The sequence below is a fragment of the Melanerpes formicivorus genome, unplaced genomic scaffold, assembly GCF_026170545.1.
Source record: "Melanerpes formicivorus ecotype bairdi unplaced genomic scaffold, bMelFor1.0.p_v2 SCAF_29, whole genome shotgun sequence".
Taxonomy (NCBI): domain Eukaryota; kingdom Metazoa; phylum Chordata; class Aves; order Piciformes; family Picidae; genus Melanerpes; species Melanerpes formicivorus.
Genome location: NW_027142381.1, coordinates 10158920 through 10176756, shown reverse-complemented (window position 1 = coordinate 10176756; position 17837 = coordinate 10158920). Strand labels below are relative to the sequence as shown.

The following is a 17837-nucleotide window of genomic DNA, read 5'->3' as shown; positions in this document are numbered from 1 at the left end:
TGTGTGTGCTAAAACATTTTCTCTCCTTTTCTTTTATTCTTTACTGAATAATCCTATTAGAATGTGCTTTGCTTTTTTCCCAGTGTATATCTCCAGGACTGGTGGAAACAGGATTTGCTTTTAAACTTCATGATAATGACCCCGAGAGAGCTGCTGCAACCTATGAGAGCATTCGGGTAGGACATGGACAAATGCAAATAGAAGGAAGTGGCTTTGATTATAGTTTAACACTCTCACTCCTGGTTAAAAGCACAAGGAATTAGTTCTGCCAAGTGCCCAGTGCTTTGCAGGATGTGCTCAGCATCCCCACAGCCTCAGCACCCAGCTTCTGTTCTGACACTATGCAGATTTTCATTCAGGGTCAGTTTCCCACTCCCTGTATTTTTCCTTCTATTTTGGTGTTCCTGTAAATAAATACCAAGCAGCTTTGATATTTTGCAGGCTATGGCTTCTTTCCTTGCAGATAAGCTGCAATGAGCAAACATGCCTACAGGAGAGGCAATGTGAGAGCCTGCTGCCTTGCAGGTGGCTAGCACGGGGTGTGCTGTGCCTCTCTGGAAATGGCTGATAAGGATGGCAGTGCCTGACCTGGCGGAACTCCTGTGCCAGCAGTAAGATTGTTCACAGCAAATGGAGACTTACCAGCACCAGACATGTCCTTTGTTCAAATTTTAATGGATTTTCTTTTACTTTCCTGCCCACTTGCAGCTTTCTGACACGCCACAGTGACACTGTCGAAACTCATTATTGATGGGCAGGGCAGGAGTGATCTGGTGATTACCTTCTGAGATGCCCTTTGACTGAGAGTCTCTTTCATCTCTTTCCAGTGTCTCAAAGCTGAAGACATGGCTAACGCTGTCATATATGTCCTCAGTGCCCCACCTCACGTACAGGTAGGCTGTGGACTTGGAGCACTCTGCAGTGGGTGGTTGAAGGTGTGGAGGGGGTAACTGCTGTCCTGATTTTACTGCTCAGTGTTGAGGCCCCTGGATCAACTGTGTGCTTAGCAGAGCTCAGGCTAGGGATTAGCAGTGATCATCTTTGTTTACACTTCCTTATGGCAGCTCTGGGATTGCTGCTTGGGCTGCTCACAGTCCTGTGGATCCAGCAATGTGCTCTGACCCTAGCCTGGAGCGGGGTGCACCCAGGGCTGGGGAGGGTCTGTTTAGAAGGGCTTGTAGCAGTAATGAGGAGCAAAGGTTTGAAACTGGAGCAGGACAGATTTAGGTTGGACATCAGGAGGAAGTTCTGCACAGTGAGGGTGGTGAGACACTGGGACAGGTTGCCCAAGGAGGTGGTTGAGGCCCCATCTCTGGAGACATTCAAGATCATACTGGATATTTCCCTGGGCAGCCTGCTCTAGCTGGAGGTGTCCCTGCTGCCTGCAGTGGAGGTGGACAAGAGGACCTTTGGGGGTCACTTCTAACCTGATGCAATCTATTGAGTCCATGGGATGTGGGCACATTCTGCCCTTTTACAGGATGGGGCCATTTGAGACTTGCTGACAGCTTTGCAGCTGGGTCACACCCTGTCTACCAGTGGCTAAATTACATGTTGGGCCTGATCCTGCCAAGGGCTGTGCACCTCTCCAAGGTTTATGTGAGATGCTCATGCTGTCAGAGGGACTTTACTCCTGCAAAACAAAAAGTGACCAGCTGTGAGCTGGGGGCAGGAGCAGCATCAGGATTTTGTATATGCAACATAGAAGTTCCTGTTGCAAAAGCCAGTTTTGATCAGGAGAGGTTTAGCAGCCCCTCATATGAGCTCTGCTCTTCTGGAGCAACATGTGGCTGTCCTGGCAGCGGCTCAGTGGTGACAGCTGCCTGCTTTCTTGTCTCCAGAGGATAGAACGTCCTGCCTGTAGCTGGTCAAGCAGTGCTTCTGCCTGGCCCTCTGTGAGCAGGACCCACCTAGAATTGAAACATCAGAGGTTATAATGAGAGTCATCTTGCGCTCTTCACTGTGTGTGTTTGTGCTCCCTTACACTAAAGGCAGAGCAGTCACAGTCACCTTTGTTTCTCTCTAATATATGTTAAGCAGGGCTGAAGCATCTCTGCTATGAGAACAGGCTGAGGGAGCTGGGGTTGCTCAGCCTGGGGAAGAGAAGTTCTTCAGTGCAAGGGTGATGAGACTCTGCCACATGCTGCCCAGGGAAACTGTGGATGCCTCCTGCCTGGGGCTGTTTAAGGCCAGACTGGATGTAGCGCTTGAGCAGCCAAGTTTAGTTGAGAGGTGTCTCTGCCCATGGCAGGGGCTTGGAGCAGATGATCTCTGAGCTCTCTCCTGACCTGAGCCATTCTAGGCTTCTAGTCACAGGAGCTTTTTTTGTGTTCATCTTGCCAACCACAATGGTGCAGCTTGGAAGTGCCCAGTGCAGGCTTCACAACAGGCTTCAGTGCTCTAGTAAAATCCAATATTGGTCTCTTCTAGATTGGAGACATACAGATGAGGCCCACGGAGCAGATTTCCTAGCACACGAGGAGGACTGTGGGCAGCACGGTGTATCCACTCCATCTGGAACCCTCTGGCAATGTTAGGGTGTCGGCAGCTGGCTAGCAACCTTGTAATCAAGTACTGAGGATCATGTCTGAAGAATTCTTTCTCTCTCCCTCTTTCTGAGCTGGTGCTGGTGCTGAGCCAGTTTAAAAAGAAATTGTAGTGGGTCTCTTTCTCCCCCACTCCTTTCTGAAACTGCTTAAGAGGAAAACGTATTTGAAAATAATGCAGGGAAGTGGTTTGTGGAAGATCATTGTCTCCAGGCTGGTTTATTCCTCCTTTTGTTTTCCTTTCAAGGTTTGTTTGACCTTATTTTCTGATGCTGGGTCTGGACATGGGTGAAGTGGCACGAGATGTTTGCCAGCTTCAGTGTGTTTAGGGCTTGAGATTTTCAGTGGGTGTCCTACATGAATCCATCTAGTTTTGGGGTTTATTTCCATCAAGTTGATTACTGATGGTACTGATGAATGTGATACGTTCTACTTCTTCTATATTCCACTGCCCTACACCCAGTGTACAACCTCTCCCACCTGCACAGACCCTCTTTTCCCATTCACAGGAATCATGCCTGCCAAGTCTGAGGAAGTACGAGTGTGTGTGTTTGCTGTTTCACTTTTTTCTCTAGGTAGGTAGGTAAATAGTCGGAGGAAAAGTACCTGCACTGCTGCAGGTTAGAAGGATCACCTCAGTGACATAGTTACAGTAAGAGAGAGTTGTTTGGTGTCTTTAATAAAAACTCAACGTGTGTTGTCTTGTGATCACCACTCTCCTGGGCCTCCTCTCCCAGCACTCTCGATGTTCTCGTGTGTGACCTCTGCATGCATTGACACTTCTCTGGGACGTGGCTCGCTCTTGGCAAGAGGGATGGTGCTGTGTAAGTGTTGCTGCTGGTGGGTGGAGATGATGAAACGTTTGTGTATATGCAGATATGAATTTGGAGAGAAAAGGTGAAGTGAACCAGGCTGAAGCTGTCCAAAATGAAAAGATGGTAGTAGAGGCTTTTGGTAAAAGTCTTGGTTTGGATCTAGTGCTAGTTCTGTGCTGGTGCAGCCCCAGTGGTTTGCTCTGGATTTGCTCTGACTTGAGGGAGAAGAGAACCAGCCCTCAGGCTGGCACGTGCGGAGCTGGAGGCCGCTGCAGCTGTCTGAAGGCTTTGGCAGTGTGGCAGAAACGTCTGTGTGCATCCCAGCTTGCTGCAGAGCTACGTGGCTGGTACCATACACATTGCCTTAAGGCTGCGGACTTGCCTCACTCCTGCTGCACCCTGGACTTCGAGTGTTTTGGAAGGTGAAGGTTGGTTCAGGTGGAGCAGGTGTGTTCAGCTGGTTGGAGCAGAGGATTGGGAGACAGAGAAACTTGGGTTGGATTGTTTTGCTTACACCGGTACAGCTCTGTGGGAGTTCATCTGTGTTATGTCACTGTAAAGGAGACCAGAATTGGGCCACTATGTCATAAATTTCAACTCCCTAAATGGCCTTGGGCTGGTCACTTTACCTCTCTGCCTCAGTTTCCCCATCTGTAAAATGGGGATAGTAATACTTACCTACCTCACAGGGGTGTTGTGAGGACGCACAAGCTTTGGTAAAGCACTCTGGATATGAGAGGCGCTCTGTAAGTGCTGGGTGTTGATATGGAGTATTATTATAAATGACATCTTGTGATACGTAGAATTCCTGGTGCCAAAGGTGAGCAGCTGTGGAAGCATACAAGGAGCGAGCTGGTAAAACTTCACAGTGGCAAAACAAAGGCAGTTTGCCTTTTCTCCTGCCTGTAAGGGCATACCCATGGTTTGTTCTGTCCATTCCTCATCCATCACTGGTTGAGTACACACAGCCTTGTCTCTGAATTTTGCCTTTTCATTTGCCAGGAGTGAAATTCATGCCCCGTGGTGATGTCTTGCACCATCATAATGCACTGCCCTCCTCCACCTCACCAAGGTGGTGGCTTTGTGTGGGTTCTTTGCACAGAGCTGGGTTTCACCTGTGGCATTGGGTTGGATTGTGTCCTGCAAGGAGCAACTAATCCAGGTCTGCATGCAGCCAGTGCTCCTCACTACAGCAGAGAGCCTGTGCCAGCTGGAAAAGCTCTTCAGTCTCTATACCATCATGATCTTCAGTTTGAGGCATTTTCCTGAGGAAGGTTCAAGCACTGCTGTATCTTTTCAGAACAGCTCTATGATGTTCAGCTAGGCTTGATACGAGAACTCCTGGTGTTTTCCATAGGGTTTGTTTTCCAGGAGCTTGTGGAAGTTCAGCAGATGTGCTGTGTGGAATGTGAGCCACTCCTCTAAAGACAGGGTAAAGAAAAATGTTGAGGAATTAGGAGCTTCTGAGAGGGGAAAAAAAGATTAGCAGGGATGCAGGTAGCCCTGCCAAAACATCTGAATTGGTGGCTGCAGCTGTACAAATTAGGCAGATGCTGAAATCCGTGGCTGAGGAGGAATTTAACTTTCTGCTCTGTAAAAGGAGGCTTTAGAGAGAATTGATGAAGATGTAGAGCCTTGAGAAAGGATCACTCTGGGCATTGCTCCCTGCAAGAAGAACCTGGCTGACCTGCAGCCTTGGAATTTTGTTGGGGTTTGTTGGGGTTTTGTTTGTTTGTTTTTTTCTTCCCTAAGAATGTTTGTAACATTTGCAAGTCTATAAAATAACCTTGAAATGCCATCCTCTGTGTTTTTCCATTTCAAATGTGTTTTTATGGGGTCATTCCTGCTGCCTGTTAACTTCCTGTGTGAAGCACCACCTGCAGAGGGGTTTGTTGCAGGTTGTTTGGCTGCTCTGCCTCCTGTAACCTGGTGGCACCTTTGAGCCACCTTCCTGGGTGAGCTGATGTTGGCAGCATGCCCAAGGCATATGTAAACCCCACACAGGAGGCTGAACAGTGTAATTTATCAGTAGGTTTCTAATTGTGAACTGTAAAATAAAGAGAGAGGCACACTGTGGTTCTGTTGTTGTGTGTTGTAGGCTGTGTCAAACCAGAACATCCTCTTTCCTGTTCACAGCTAAACCTTTCTTTTGCAGAGAGTTCAGACAGATGTGTGTGGGTTTGGTTCTTCACAAGCAAGCCTGTAATTGCTTTCTAGAGCAGAGTAGCATCCCGTTGTCTCCTGGATAGCCTGTGGAGGTTGGACTGCCCCTCCTTGGTCAAATGAAGCTGCACTCCACAGGGGTTCACTGAAATCCCCAGGCAGGCTGCTGGGCACGGTTGGGTTTGACTAAACCATACAAGAGATGAGCTGCTGTCACTGCTTGGATGTGGGTATTGAACTGGCTCAGCCTCTTGTGCTTGCCTTGAAGACAAACAGATTATGGTTGCTGTCAGATGAAGATATTTTTGTTCCTCAGTCCCCTTTCAGCTGGTCCAAGCACAGAGGCACATTCCTGAGCTCAGGTTAGCACACAGGTAATGAATTGCTGAACTGGCTGCCGTGGTTGGATTTGAGGCAGAGGGTTTGGATACCTTATAAACAGAGAGCACTTTTAGAATTAAACCCATGGGTGTTTGCTTCCTGCACTGCTTTTGTGTTGTATAAAGCACATATCATCAGTTATATTAGTGTGTTTGCTGGAGGCACACAGTTTTATCTGCAGATGTGATCTCAGGCCACTGGTCTCAGATCGGTTTTGCAGGGCTGAAGCCATGAGCACAGCAGGAAAAAGATCATTTTTCCTTGAGCTCTCTGAACCTGCACACCCAATTCCAGTGTATTTTTTAGGCCTGATGTAACTTGTCAATGCCTCAGGCTAGTGGTATGGAAAATGTCTGAAACACCCTGCAAAATTCTTTTGAAATAATATTGTTGTGGTTTGTCCCCCATGACCCACGCCGCACACTTTCCTGTGGGATAAATCCCTGGAAGCCTTCAACCTACTGCTGTGAATGACCTGGTTCCCTGTTTGCCTGCTCCTTGCCTACTATGTATTACATTCAGAGATGCATATAAAATAGCATACCATTAAAAGAGCAGCATTCTGGTGTAAAGTTCATGTTCAGAGTGAGCACAGGACTGCACTTGGGGGCTTGCCTGATGTTTAGAGAAGCAGGCTGCAGTCACCGAGCCTGGGCAGTAAATAGGACAAGACACCACGTCAGAAGGAGTATTTCCAGCTCATTAGATGCTGTTGGGACAGTTCCCATTGTCCGTGGGGTTTTACAGCTTGCCTGAGCACACATGGCCTTTGGGAAGGAGGTCAGAGAAAAATCCCTCCTGCCTGGGGTCACTGCAGTTCAAACACTCATGTATTTTATTTAATATTAAAATATCTGGGCTGGGCCAGGACTTTCCAAAGCACCAGTTTCTGGACCTGGGTGGTTACTGGTCATTCAGGCTGGGGTCTGTGGTGTAGCCCCCTCACCCCTGTCTGCGTGAGATGCTCTAATGAAGCAGTTAAAAGCTCTTTTCTGGTTAATTAGAGGCCCCATCAATGGAGGCCAGCAGGTGAGCTCCCCTCTGACTGGGGGTAGCACCGCCCTGTCCTTTGTGCCCTTGCCAATGGGATGATCCAGCTTGGCTGAGGGCCACAGGGACAAAGCTTACCCCCTCCCTCCAGTCCCCCAAAAAAGGGTCCTTTCCACGGTGTGTAAACCCACCTGCCCCCACCCCCCCATCTGAGATATTTGCTTTACTTCCATTCTGTAGAAATGGGAGCTAGGATATAAACACTTGGTCCAGCCCCATGAGCTCTAGCAGCAGCAGTTAATGTACAGTGTAAGTAAATTATATATGGTTGGTGATGTGATCACAACAGGACACGAGGAAACAGCCTGAAGTTCCACCAGGGGAGGATTCAGCAGGATGCTAGGAGAAATGTCTTCCCCTAAAGGGTTGACAAGCCCTGGCCCAGGCTGCCCAGGGCAGTGGTGGAGTCTCCATCCCTGGAAGGGTTTCAAAGCTGTGGGGATGTGGTGCTGGGGACCATGGTTCAGTGGTGACCTGGCAGTACTAGGGTAAGGGTTGGACTGGAGGACCTTAAAGGTCTCTTCCAACCACAACTATTCCACGATTGTATGAGCTGTCATTGCCCAAGTCTGCAGCCTGCTCCCTACCCCCATGGCACTGTCCATTCATTACCCTACTTCTGCAGGGTGGGTTTAGTATGCAACCCTCACGGGCTAAGGAGCAAATACCTCCGTGTTTTGTTCTTTGTCTAAACTTGCCTCTGCTTTATTGTGAAGAAACCAGGATGAGGCATCATCCACAAAGCTTGGCAGAACTTTGCTGCCTCTAGCTACTGCTTTTAATTACTGTGGCTTTTGACCTGCGAGGTCATTCTGTCCTTTAGGCTCGAGGGCCTTCCATTCTTATCCTGGTGTCAGACCAGTTCATTAAAAGCTTTTAAGCCTGTAAGTTTTTAACTCCATCTTCCTCTACCCCGTGGGGGTCCCTGGGGGGCTCTGGTGGAGGGCAGAGGCTGCGTTTCCCTTCCCGTGCAGAGCCCGGCGCCCGGCAGGGGCTCAGGAGGGAGCTTGGAGGGTGTGCTGGGCTATGCCACCGCCAGGCGGCGCTGCCGCGAGAAGCGTAGCCAGGCCCTCGACTCTGTGGTCCCGCCGGAAGTGACGTACGGCACGCGACGGGGGAGGGGGGGCGGCTTCGGGCGACACACGTTGGCGCCGTTCCGCTGCCGAGCCGAGAGCCGGTCCCGCGGCTTGGCTGTGCCCCTGCTGCCGCCGCGCTGTGTTCCCCTCGCCCAGGACCACCTGCTGGTTCCCCGTGCCTGTGGCGTGCTGCGGGGCCGCCGCCTGTCAGCGCGGCCACAGGCCTCACCGCCTCCCGTGGGCAGGCCGCCGGGACCTGTGCGCCGCTGTCTCCACCTGGGAAGGTCTTTGCGGCACCAATGGCACAAGCGCTGCAGGCCGGCGCGTGGAGGGCCGTGGGGTTGGCACCCAACTGCGGACGGTGGTGGTGGGGGATTAGGTATCTCTCCACGGGGTGGCAGCGGCCCTGGCCCTTCGCGCCCCCAGCCGCAGGTGGGGATGGTAGAGGTCGGCTTCCTCCACCACCCCTCCCTGATGTGGCTGACTCTCGCATGGCCCGTGAGGAGCCGGCCCCGCGGAGCCGGCCCCCAGCGCGGCACGTGTCATACGAGAGGGGGGCCAGGCAGGCAGCAGCGGCCAGCAGGGAGTTGATCTCGCAGGAAGGTGGCGTCTCAAAGGCAAGAAAGAGGCTGGAGCAAAAGCCTGTCTTCATCGAGAGGACTAGAGGCTCAGAGATCTTATTTGGAGTCGCACCGTGTTCCCTGGCACTCTCCCAGTCAAGAAGGGACCTATTCAGGTTGTTCCTCAAGCAAGGCAGTGGCTCTCGGCGGCTTCTCATGAGCGAGTTTGTTCTTCAGGCCATGGCCCGGGGAGTGCCTGTACATCATGTCACAGGGAGAGAGCTGAACGCGCTTTGCAGTGGTCAGGTCCACCAGGGAGTTTGTTTGGAAGCCACTCCTCTCCGTTTCAAGAGTTTGGAGGAAGCCGAACAGCCTGATTTAGGGGATGAAGAAAGCCCAAACCGACAGCTGATTTGGCTGGTGTTAGAGCACCTCCAGGACCCCATGAACCTGGGGGCAGTCCTGCGGTCTGCCTACTTCCTGGGTGTGGACAGAGTGGTGACAAGCCAGAGAAACAGGTACAGCCCTGGTCATCTGCTCCTTCAGCTTTTCTCTTTCTCTTCCTGCTAGCTCATAAAGAGGTTTCTAGCCTGCATTGCTCAGCAGCTTCCTTAGAGTGCTTTCTGGCACTGGCGTTGAGCAGAATTTGGCTGGTAGGGAGTCCCCCTGGGCACTTTTTGTTGTAACCCATGTTGTGTTTTCTGTTGTCCAACTGAACAGAATTGCTACAGCCTGCTTCCTGGGTTCATCTCTGAGCCCACTGTGACCGTTTGAGGCTGTGCCTTTAAGAAAGGGACAGTGCTGGGACACTCTGGCTGAATGTTTTGAAATAGTAACAAAAACAATCAGATATTCTAAACGAATTTCATTGGCAGATTGGTAGAATGCAACTTTAAGTTTTGAGTTCAGTTGGAATTTTCTCAGTTTCTCTCTGTCCTGCTTTTCCAGCCAGTCTGCTTCTGAGCAGCTGCAGTTCTGACCTTGGATAAAGATAAGCACTAATCCTGCACTAATAGGCCTACTAAAATTCTTCTTTCTTAACAACTACCTTTTTCTCTCTCTAACCCTCTTTGGGAAAAAAGGGAGGTAGGGGGAGAGAAGGGGTACAGGGGGGGAACCATCCTCTGTCTGGAGGAGGGAATTTTGTTGCTGTATTCTTTTTTTTTTCCTTGCTGTATATTTCTGTACATTTGTTGTAAGTACTGTATCTATTGTATATCTAACCTGCCTTTCCACATTGCTTGTAAAATATAGCAATTCCTTCCACTTCTCTAGCTGAGTTAGCTGTGGGTTTTTTTTCCTCTTTGTGGGGGAGAGAAAGCTAGGCCTTCTCTCTCAACCCACTACACCCTCCTGTTTGCCATAGGAAAATGTGTCCATACAGCGAGGGAGAGCTTTAGTGAAGTGTTTGGAATTGGGTTGCAGAGGCAAGAGAAGGAAAAGAGAAAGAAAAATTACCCTGAAATTCTTACTTCTCTCTCCTGTGAAACTTTGCCTTTCTTTTTCTCTTGCAGCTGCCCCTTGACTCCAACAGTGAGCAAAGCTAGCTCTGGAGCTGTGGAAGTCTTTGATGTCTACAGCACAGATGATCTCCAGAGCTTTTTGAAGGTAGAGCGATCAGTTCTTCCCCCTTTCCTTTCAGCAAACCTTAAATATGTGTTTGAGGGGAGAGGAGGGAAAGGACTCAGGTATTTGGTGTCCTGTGCTCCTGCTCTGCACTCCTGTTTGCTGCCGGTGGTCTGTGCTGTTGGACCATCTCTGAGGAGTGGGCGCCCCAAGTCCCATCCCCTCGGGGGGGTATCAGGGCTGAGCTGTGGGTCTCGTTCTGAAAGATGGGATAGGAGGATAGCTCTGTGCCTCTCCAGCACACCTAGGCTGTGAGCTTGGTGAGATGGGCTCTGTCTCCTGTTCTTCTGACTGGAGCAGAGGCAGCAGCATCCCAGGGCTGAGGCACATGATGGCAGCATTGGGCAACCGTTGGAGCCTGGCAGGGAGGAGAAACCAGGGCTGGTAGGAGCTGCTGGGAGTTGTTTTACACTGCAGCTGTGCAGCAAGGTGAGACAGGGCCCTTTGCAGAACCGGCTGCCAAGGAAAGGGAATGCAGATGGAGAAACGTGATTGAAAGGGAAACAAACCCAGGGATGTTGCTTTGAATCGGTAGAGTGCTTCCATCCCCTGTGATAGCACCCTGTGACTGCCCTAACTCTCCTGGAGGTCCTAGGGGGTCTAGCTGAATGTTGTATACACAGGGAACAGAGACCTGCAGACTTGTCTCTGCCCTTCTCTGTTTGTGTGGAATCCCTCAGAGCTGAGGGAGGAGTGAACTTGAAGGGGTCAGCATGGGGTGGGAGGGCAGAGGCTGCAGACCCTCAGTGGAGTGAAGGCTCCTGGCTGCACTCCCAGGATCTCTACATTCCCATGTCCCTTTGAGAGGGAGCTTGTCCCAGTCTGGTGTGACCAGGCAGAGGTCAGCCTGAACTCTTCCAGCTTGGTGCTAGAAAACCTTTCTAGCTGTGCAGTAGGTCTCTGGCAACTGGAGCTCTGGATGATGGTGGAATGGAAGATACATGAAATACATTGATACCTAATTGAAACAGATGGAGAAATCATTTTATAACTGCAGAGCTTGAGTTATGAACACTTAGAGCCATTGCAGAGTTCATTTAATTGCACCCAGCTTCACTGGCCTAACCCTTGGCATTGCCTGGCCGGTGTGCATTTGATAGAAAGTGATGTAGGAGAGTGCCAGTTTCACAGGAGATGAAGCTGGCAAGAAGCAGCAGCTCTTCATTGTTAAAACAGATTTCCAAGACAAATCATCCAGGCTCCTTTTACAGGGGTGGGGGGAAGGCTGCTTCCCTGCTTGTGTGATGTGCTGAGTGCCCTGCTCTTTGTGTGAGCTGATTTTTGGCATTTGAAATTTTTGGCATTTGAAAATGCAGACTTGTGTTTGAAAACCTTACTGTGGGCTTCTGGTGGCTGAGCCTGTACCTGACAGCTTCCACTGCCTCGCTCTGTGGATCAGCCTTATGCTGATTTGTTTAACAGAGCTCTTTTTTGTTTGCTTTCCTGGCAAAAACTGGTGTATGGGAAAAAAGTATTCAGCTGCTGCTTGTTTGCTGAACTGGAAAAAACACCAGAGGAAAAGTACTTTTTGGGTTTTTTGGAACTGGCTGCCCAGGGAGATGGTGGAGTCCCCACTCCTGGGGTGCTCACAAAAATGAGTCGATGTGGCTCTTGGGAGTAGGGTCAGGAGGTGGTGGTGGTGTTGGGAGAAGCTTGGTGATCCTGGAGGCCTTTTCCAGCCCTAGTGGTTCTGTGACCGTGGTGGGAAAAACTCAAGGCAGAAAAGCCACCCAGCTTCACTGGAGTGGGAGGATCAAAGCATGTTTGCATACAGCACTGAGTGTTCTTTCCAAGCCTCTAAAGCAGGCAGTTTTCAAGTGTCTGTTTCCTTTCCCTTTGCAGGCCAAGAGCGCAGAGGGCTGGGAAGTCGTGGGGACCGTCAAGAGTCCGGAGGAGGTGGAAAATGTTCCTGTCGTCAGCTGCTCAGAATTTCGGTGGAATAAACCCATTCTTGTGGTCATAGGTATTTAAATGTCAAGAGCCCTAGGCTGGTGGAAGTGCACCTGTGAGGAGTGGTCAGGGTGATTCACAGAGTGGTTTGGATTGGAGGGAACTTTCCAGACCAGCCAGTTCCAACCCTCCTGCTGTGGGCAGAGACACCTTCCACTAGCCCAGGTTGCTCAAGGCCTCATCCAGCCTGGCCTTGAGCAGATGTTCCACCCCAAAGCTGGTTGCAGATCTGTTACATCACATCAGACTTTGGTCTGGAAAAGAAAAACTAAGCAAGAAGTACTAGAATGATTTAGCTGCAAAAGGAATAGAGGCCCAGAAGAGGGCTGAAAAGCCTCCCAATAGGTACTGCAAGAGCAAAGCAGTTTGTGTAGGGGAACAGGGTCTAAGTGGCAGTTTTCAGTGGCAGGACAGGTCTGGGCCAGAACAGTCACAGCATGTTGTGATGTGTTTTGCAGTGCTTTTTGTCCTATCCTAGAGCCCTGAAGCTGGGCTTTCTGTCTTGGTGAACCACAAACCTGAGCGAGAGACCAGGAGGTACATGTTAGCTCTTGCTGTGCTGAGGCTGCAAGGCTGAGCCTGTGCCATGTTTGTGCCCCCTCATGTTTCCTTTTTAAAACACAGGAATATTTTATCTCTGTGCCCAGCTTGGGGAATAAACAAAAGGAGCTGTTGCTGAGGAGGATCTGAACACATAGTTGGGCTTTGTGGCATGGGGACCACTGTGGAGACCTGTCAGTGGCTGGTTTTGTGTGCCTGGGAGAAGTCTGGAGCTGGTCCCAGCAGGAGGAGCAGGGCTAACTGTCTCCCCTGCAAAGGAGGTAGGCAGGAGCTGTGCAGCCTCACAGAAGGTGAAGAGGAGTAGCATCCTGCTGACAGCTAAGAGAGCAGTTCCCCCCAGGATTGTTGCCCTACGCACCCTTGTATGGCCATGCTGTAGCTTGGCACAAGAGCTGTTGGAGCTTTTGCACTTGGAAGTGGTGTGACACTGGCGAGAAGCCATGGAGGGGCTGTAATCCTGCCCTGTGCTGTGGTTGTCTTGGCTCAGAGACATCCCTTTAATTAAAATGTTTATTGAACCCTTAGCAATACTGATGAGACAAGGCTGCAAATCTGGCATCCCCACGGGATGTGTGGAGCTGTGCTCTAAAGGGAGTAGTGAGGCTGGCAGTGCTGCTGATGGACCACAAAGAAATGCATCCCACCACCAGCAGAAAGGAAGGGGCTAAAAGTGGCAGTGGTGTCATTACCTTGAGTTATGAGAGATTTCTCCAGGAAAAAGTCCAAATATCCTTTTGTCAAGGGAGATTGGGGGCTGATTGGTAGATGCATGAGGAGAGCTCCTGATCCTTGCAGCAGTAATGATTTCAACTCTCTGCTGAGCACTAACTCTTGGCTGAAAAGAAAATTGAACATTACAGTTGTCTGGTGCTGAGGTTGTTTGAAGAAACATCCTAGATCTGAATATGTAGTGCCCCTGCAGCTGCAGAGAACAGCAGAGATCATTTAGCATGGTAGTGAGCTTCCCAGCACTGGACAGATTGTCCTCTGAGTTAAGCATGTGCAGACTTTGAATTCACCCTCCTGGCCTCTGCACTGGATTCACCCTCCTGGCCTCTTCACTGGCTTGGCAGAGAGTGATTTGGACAGTCCAGCTTAATGTTGTCTGCACTGGAGTCTTTGCTGAAGGTGACAGGGAGCTTTGTGCGAGCAGGCAGAGACTGGGAGCAGTTAGATGGCTGAGCAACGCCAGCCTCTGAGTAATTTGTTGTGCACTCAGTCTTTAGAATCAGAATTGGTTTGGTTGGAAAAGATCTTTAAGATCATTGAGTCTGAGCATTCATCGAAGGGGTTGGGTTGGAAGGGATCCAACCCTGTGCCATGGGCAGGGACACCTCCACCAGCCCAGGTTGCTCAAGGCCTCATCCAGCCTGGCCTTGAACACCTCCAGGGAGGGGACATCCACAGCCTCTCTGGGCAACCTATTCCAGTGCCTCACCACCCTCCAGTCTCAATCTGCCTCCTTCTAGCCTCCTCATTCTCTAACTTTACCAGCTCTGGTGCTAGGCTGTGTCACTCAGCCCTACATCTGTCTTAAACACCTCCAGGGGGTTGGGGGCTGGAGCTTGGGCTTTAAGGCTGCTCATGGAAGTGGTGGTTTTACTGAGGTGCTCATTTTGCAGATTTCTCTGAGCTGCCAGCACAGCTGCCTCTGCAGTCCTTAGAGTGCTCTTAGCTGGAAACAGGGCAGGAAACCTCTTAACTGGGTCTGTGAGACCTGTCAGGGTCAAAGCTAAGAGATGGGAGTCAGAGACCTGAAGTGGGAAGTGTTCTGTTCAGCAGTAGAAACTAGGATTTAATCTGATCCAGTCAGTACTCCCTTCCCTCATGTCAAGCTTTGTACAAGTCTTTTTTGCCCTGGATTTATGGTTCCTAATTATTTTAAGCAGGCAGAGCCATAAAAAGCTTTGTGAAAGCTGGAAGCAAAATTGCTGCCTTTATTAGGCGTCTTAACACCCTTATCAGAGAGAGGAGAGGATTGCTCCAGGAGCAGCTGTCCTCTGGCAGTAGCTGCTGTCCCAGTTGGAGAGTCCCATGAGAGTGTTTTGAGAGGCTCAGGAGACAAACATGACTGGAAGTTGTGAAACTTTTCTGTGTTGAATCAGTGAAAAGTAGGCTAATAGCTGTATTCTTAAATCTTTCCCTGGAAGCATCCCTGGAGATGCAGAGGCAGACCAGGCTGTGGGAGGCCTGGCTTCAATTCCTTGTGTCACCTAGGCTCCTCCTCTGACCTTGGATAACTTGCTCAGGCCTTGCCTGACTGCTGGCTTAAAGGAAGGAGGAAGAAAGTGGTGGTTAGGATGGGGCTGGGGCTTTCTGAAGCTTCGCTTACCCCAACCAAAGGCTGCTTTTGCCTGAATGGCTTATTTCACATGGGAGGGTGCTGCGGGGTGCCTTACCAGAGCATTCTGTTCCTCACACAAAAGGCATCCTGCCAGTTAGATCAGGCCAGCAACACAGCAGCCTGGGCCCTAGCTTCCAGCCTGTGAAACAGGAGCAGCAGCTCCTCCTCTGTGTGCTCAGAGGTCAGAATCATGGAAAGGTGGGGGGTAGAAGGGACCTCTGGAAATTATCTAGTGTAAAAGCTCTCTGCTGGAGCTTCAGGTGAGTGTCTGCATTTAGGTGAGCTGGGCAAGGCCTTGGTGACAGCACTGCCCACACAGGCAGAGGTGCAGAATCCCTGGTAGGCACCATGTGCCCCAGCAGTGCCATCGCAGGGCGAGTCAGGGGCTCAGCCAGGCTTGGGAGATGGCTGTGAAGGGGAACATTTGGCTCCCAGCATGCTGAGCCTGTTTAATCTGAGGGTGAGCACATCTTGGAGGTGTTCTGGTTGTTGCTGCAGTGTGCAGCTGTCTGTGTAGCTCTAAGTAATGAATGTGGAAGCATTCTGTGGGGAGCTGAGCGGGCTGGGAGGTCTGTGCTCTTCTGCATTTTCACTTGTCTGCGTGCAGGATTGTTTAAAGCCTCTCCCTTTCCATTTCCTTTTGTGACAGTGTGAGTCAAACAACTACTAATGACCTGGGATAGATTTCAACTCTGTTTCACCAGTGTATCAGCCCAAACATATCAGGGCTGTTGGATGGTTTAACAACTAATCAATTGAAGCCTCTGGTTAAACTGTCTGCATTCCCAAGCTGCACCCAGCTGGTGGTACTGTGTGCTGGAAAGGCTGAACCTGTCACTATCAATAGGGATTTGGGCTTCCTGGACCAGATCAGACCTGTGGTCTCTTGTCTGCCTGGTCTGTTTGGCAGCAGCCAGCATCTGTGGGCTGCCAACTGCTGTCAGGGCGGCTAGTTGTGCAGGAGACTGTGCTTAGGCTGCAAGGCTCTGTGCTTTGCACTGTGCAGGCAGGCTTGTGGCACTGATACTCCTCCAAAACACTTCAGATAATGAAGAAGAGATGTGAGGAGGCTGGAGTAGGCCAAGAAGAGAAAGTAGGTAAGGTGCCCATCTCACCTCTGGTAGTTCTTGGCTGTTGCTGCACAGCAGCTGGTGAGGCTGCTGGTAAGCTTGTAGTTGTGACAGAGCAGGAGCAAGAACTTTACTTGGGAGAGATGGATGTGGCAGCAACTGGAATGGAAAATGGATGTGACAGCATCTGTGAGCTGACCTGAGCAGTGTCTGCCTTCTGCAGGAAATGAAGGGGATGGACTTTCCCTGGAGACACAGCTCCTGTGCCATCGGATGCTGACCATACCCCCTGGCAGAGTGCTGCACCCTGGCATTGAGTCGCTCAACGTCTCTGTGGCTACAGGTGAGGACAGTTCATAGATTCATAGAATCACAGAAGGTTTTGGGCTGGAAGGGGCTTAAAGCTCATCCAGTTCCAACCTCTTGCCATGGGCAGGACACCTCCACCAGCGCAGGTTGCTCAAGGCCTCATCCAGCCTGGCCTTGGACACCTCCAGGGAGGGAATATCCACAGCCTCCCTGGGCAGCCTGTGCCAGTGTCTGAGCACAAAGACATCATCCAAATGTCTGCATTTAACAGCCAACCATTCATGCCTGCAGCATGCTTTTCTTGTGCTTTAATAAGTGGTCTTTATTTAGTTTTTTTGGTTTTACTTCCCTCTAGGTATTCTCCTGCACTCCATCTGCAACCAGAAGCTGAGGTGTGGTGATTAAAATGGCTTTTATTTCTCTGGGGAGGCTGCTGGGCATTTTGTGGCTGCCTCTGTTGGTCTGTGGGCATGGAAATGCTCTTGCCATGATCTTCACCATCGCTGCAAGTTCCGGGGAGAGCCCCACTGACCTGAGCTGTGTCTTGATTCCATGATCATATTGGTGGTATCATCTTGAGCGTGATGCCACCAGAGCCCTGCTGCCTTAATGCTGAAGCCAGACACCTGCACATAGTGGGCAACACCTCAGAGGAGCAGCTGCAAGGAGGGGAGGCAAGGCTGGGTTTTAAAAGCAGACAGCCAAATCCTGCAGCTCTTGCACAAACACCTGGTGATAGCTCTGAGTCTGGTGTGCGATGGGCTGCTCATGCTGCAGAGAGGATTTGGGCTGTGAGAGACTTCTCAGCTGCTGCTGCTGAGAGCAGCTGTGCCCCAAGCCCACCACCCCCTTAGCAGCCAAGAGGGTGCCAGTGAGAGCCAGGTAGGATTTGGGACAACTCAGTGGCAGTGCCTTCATGCTGAGGTGGTTTCTCTGTTCCATCTTGCTGCTGGACTGGCTGAAAACAGCCCATAGTGGGTTGTATTTGTTGTAACCTGGGTCTCTGCAGCCCTGCTGAGGGGTGGGTAGGAGATGATGGAAATTAACTGTGGTGAGGAAGAACAGCTCCCAGTGAAATAAAACCTCTGTAAAGATTGGTTGTAGGTTTCAGTCACTCCTTTTTGTGTCACACCTGGATCCAGCATGGGCGCAGTGGAACAGAGCACTTCCTGTGGCTGGGGAGTGAGGAGCTGGTTTCCAGGCTGATCCTGCTGGATGCTGAGCTGCCTCAGTACCACTGTCCCCTCCAATGGCATGGAGGGGTTGGGTGAGGGAGGTTTCCTTTGCAAATACCCTGCTTGAAAACCAGGCTGGCTAAATCGCTGAGAACTAAATGAATGATACCACTTAGTGCCTTAATTATTTTATTCAGCTGCTGTGGCCCTG

General features: G+C 50.6%; 2 protein-coding genes across 4 annotated transcripts in view; both read left to right on the top strand.

The window, feature by feature from the left end:
- Positions 1-6455, top strand: part of DHRS11 (dehydrogenase/reductase 11) — a 30985-nt gene extending 24530 nt beyond the window's left edge. For all 3 annotated transcript variants that reach the window (XM_068154985.1, XM_068154984.1, XM_068154986.1), the window contains 3 exons: positions 84-176; positions 828-893; positions 2431-6455. In XM_068154985.1, coding sequence (XP_068011086.1) covers positions 84-176; positions 828-893; positions 2431-2449 — 178 coding nt within the window. In that variant the 3' untranslated portion in view covers positions 2450-6455. The remainder of the gene's footprint in view (positions 1-83; positions 177-827; positions 894-2430) is intronic.
- A 1615-nt stretch (positions 6456-8070) lies between these two features.
- Positions 8071-17620, top strand: MRM1 (mitochondrial rRNA methyltransferase 1). Its single transcript, XM_068154982.1, has 5 exons — positions 8071-9109; positions 10106-10199; positions 12060-12180; positions 16366-16485; positions 16807-17620. The coding sequence occupies exons 1-5, from the start codon at positions 8331-8333 to the stop codon at positions 16854-16856; spliced, it is 1164 nt and encodes a 387-aa protein (XP_068011083.1). The 5' UTR covers positions 8071-8330; the 3' UTR covers positions 16857-17620.
- The last annotated feature ends 217 nt before the right edge of the window (positions 17621-17837 follow it).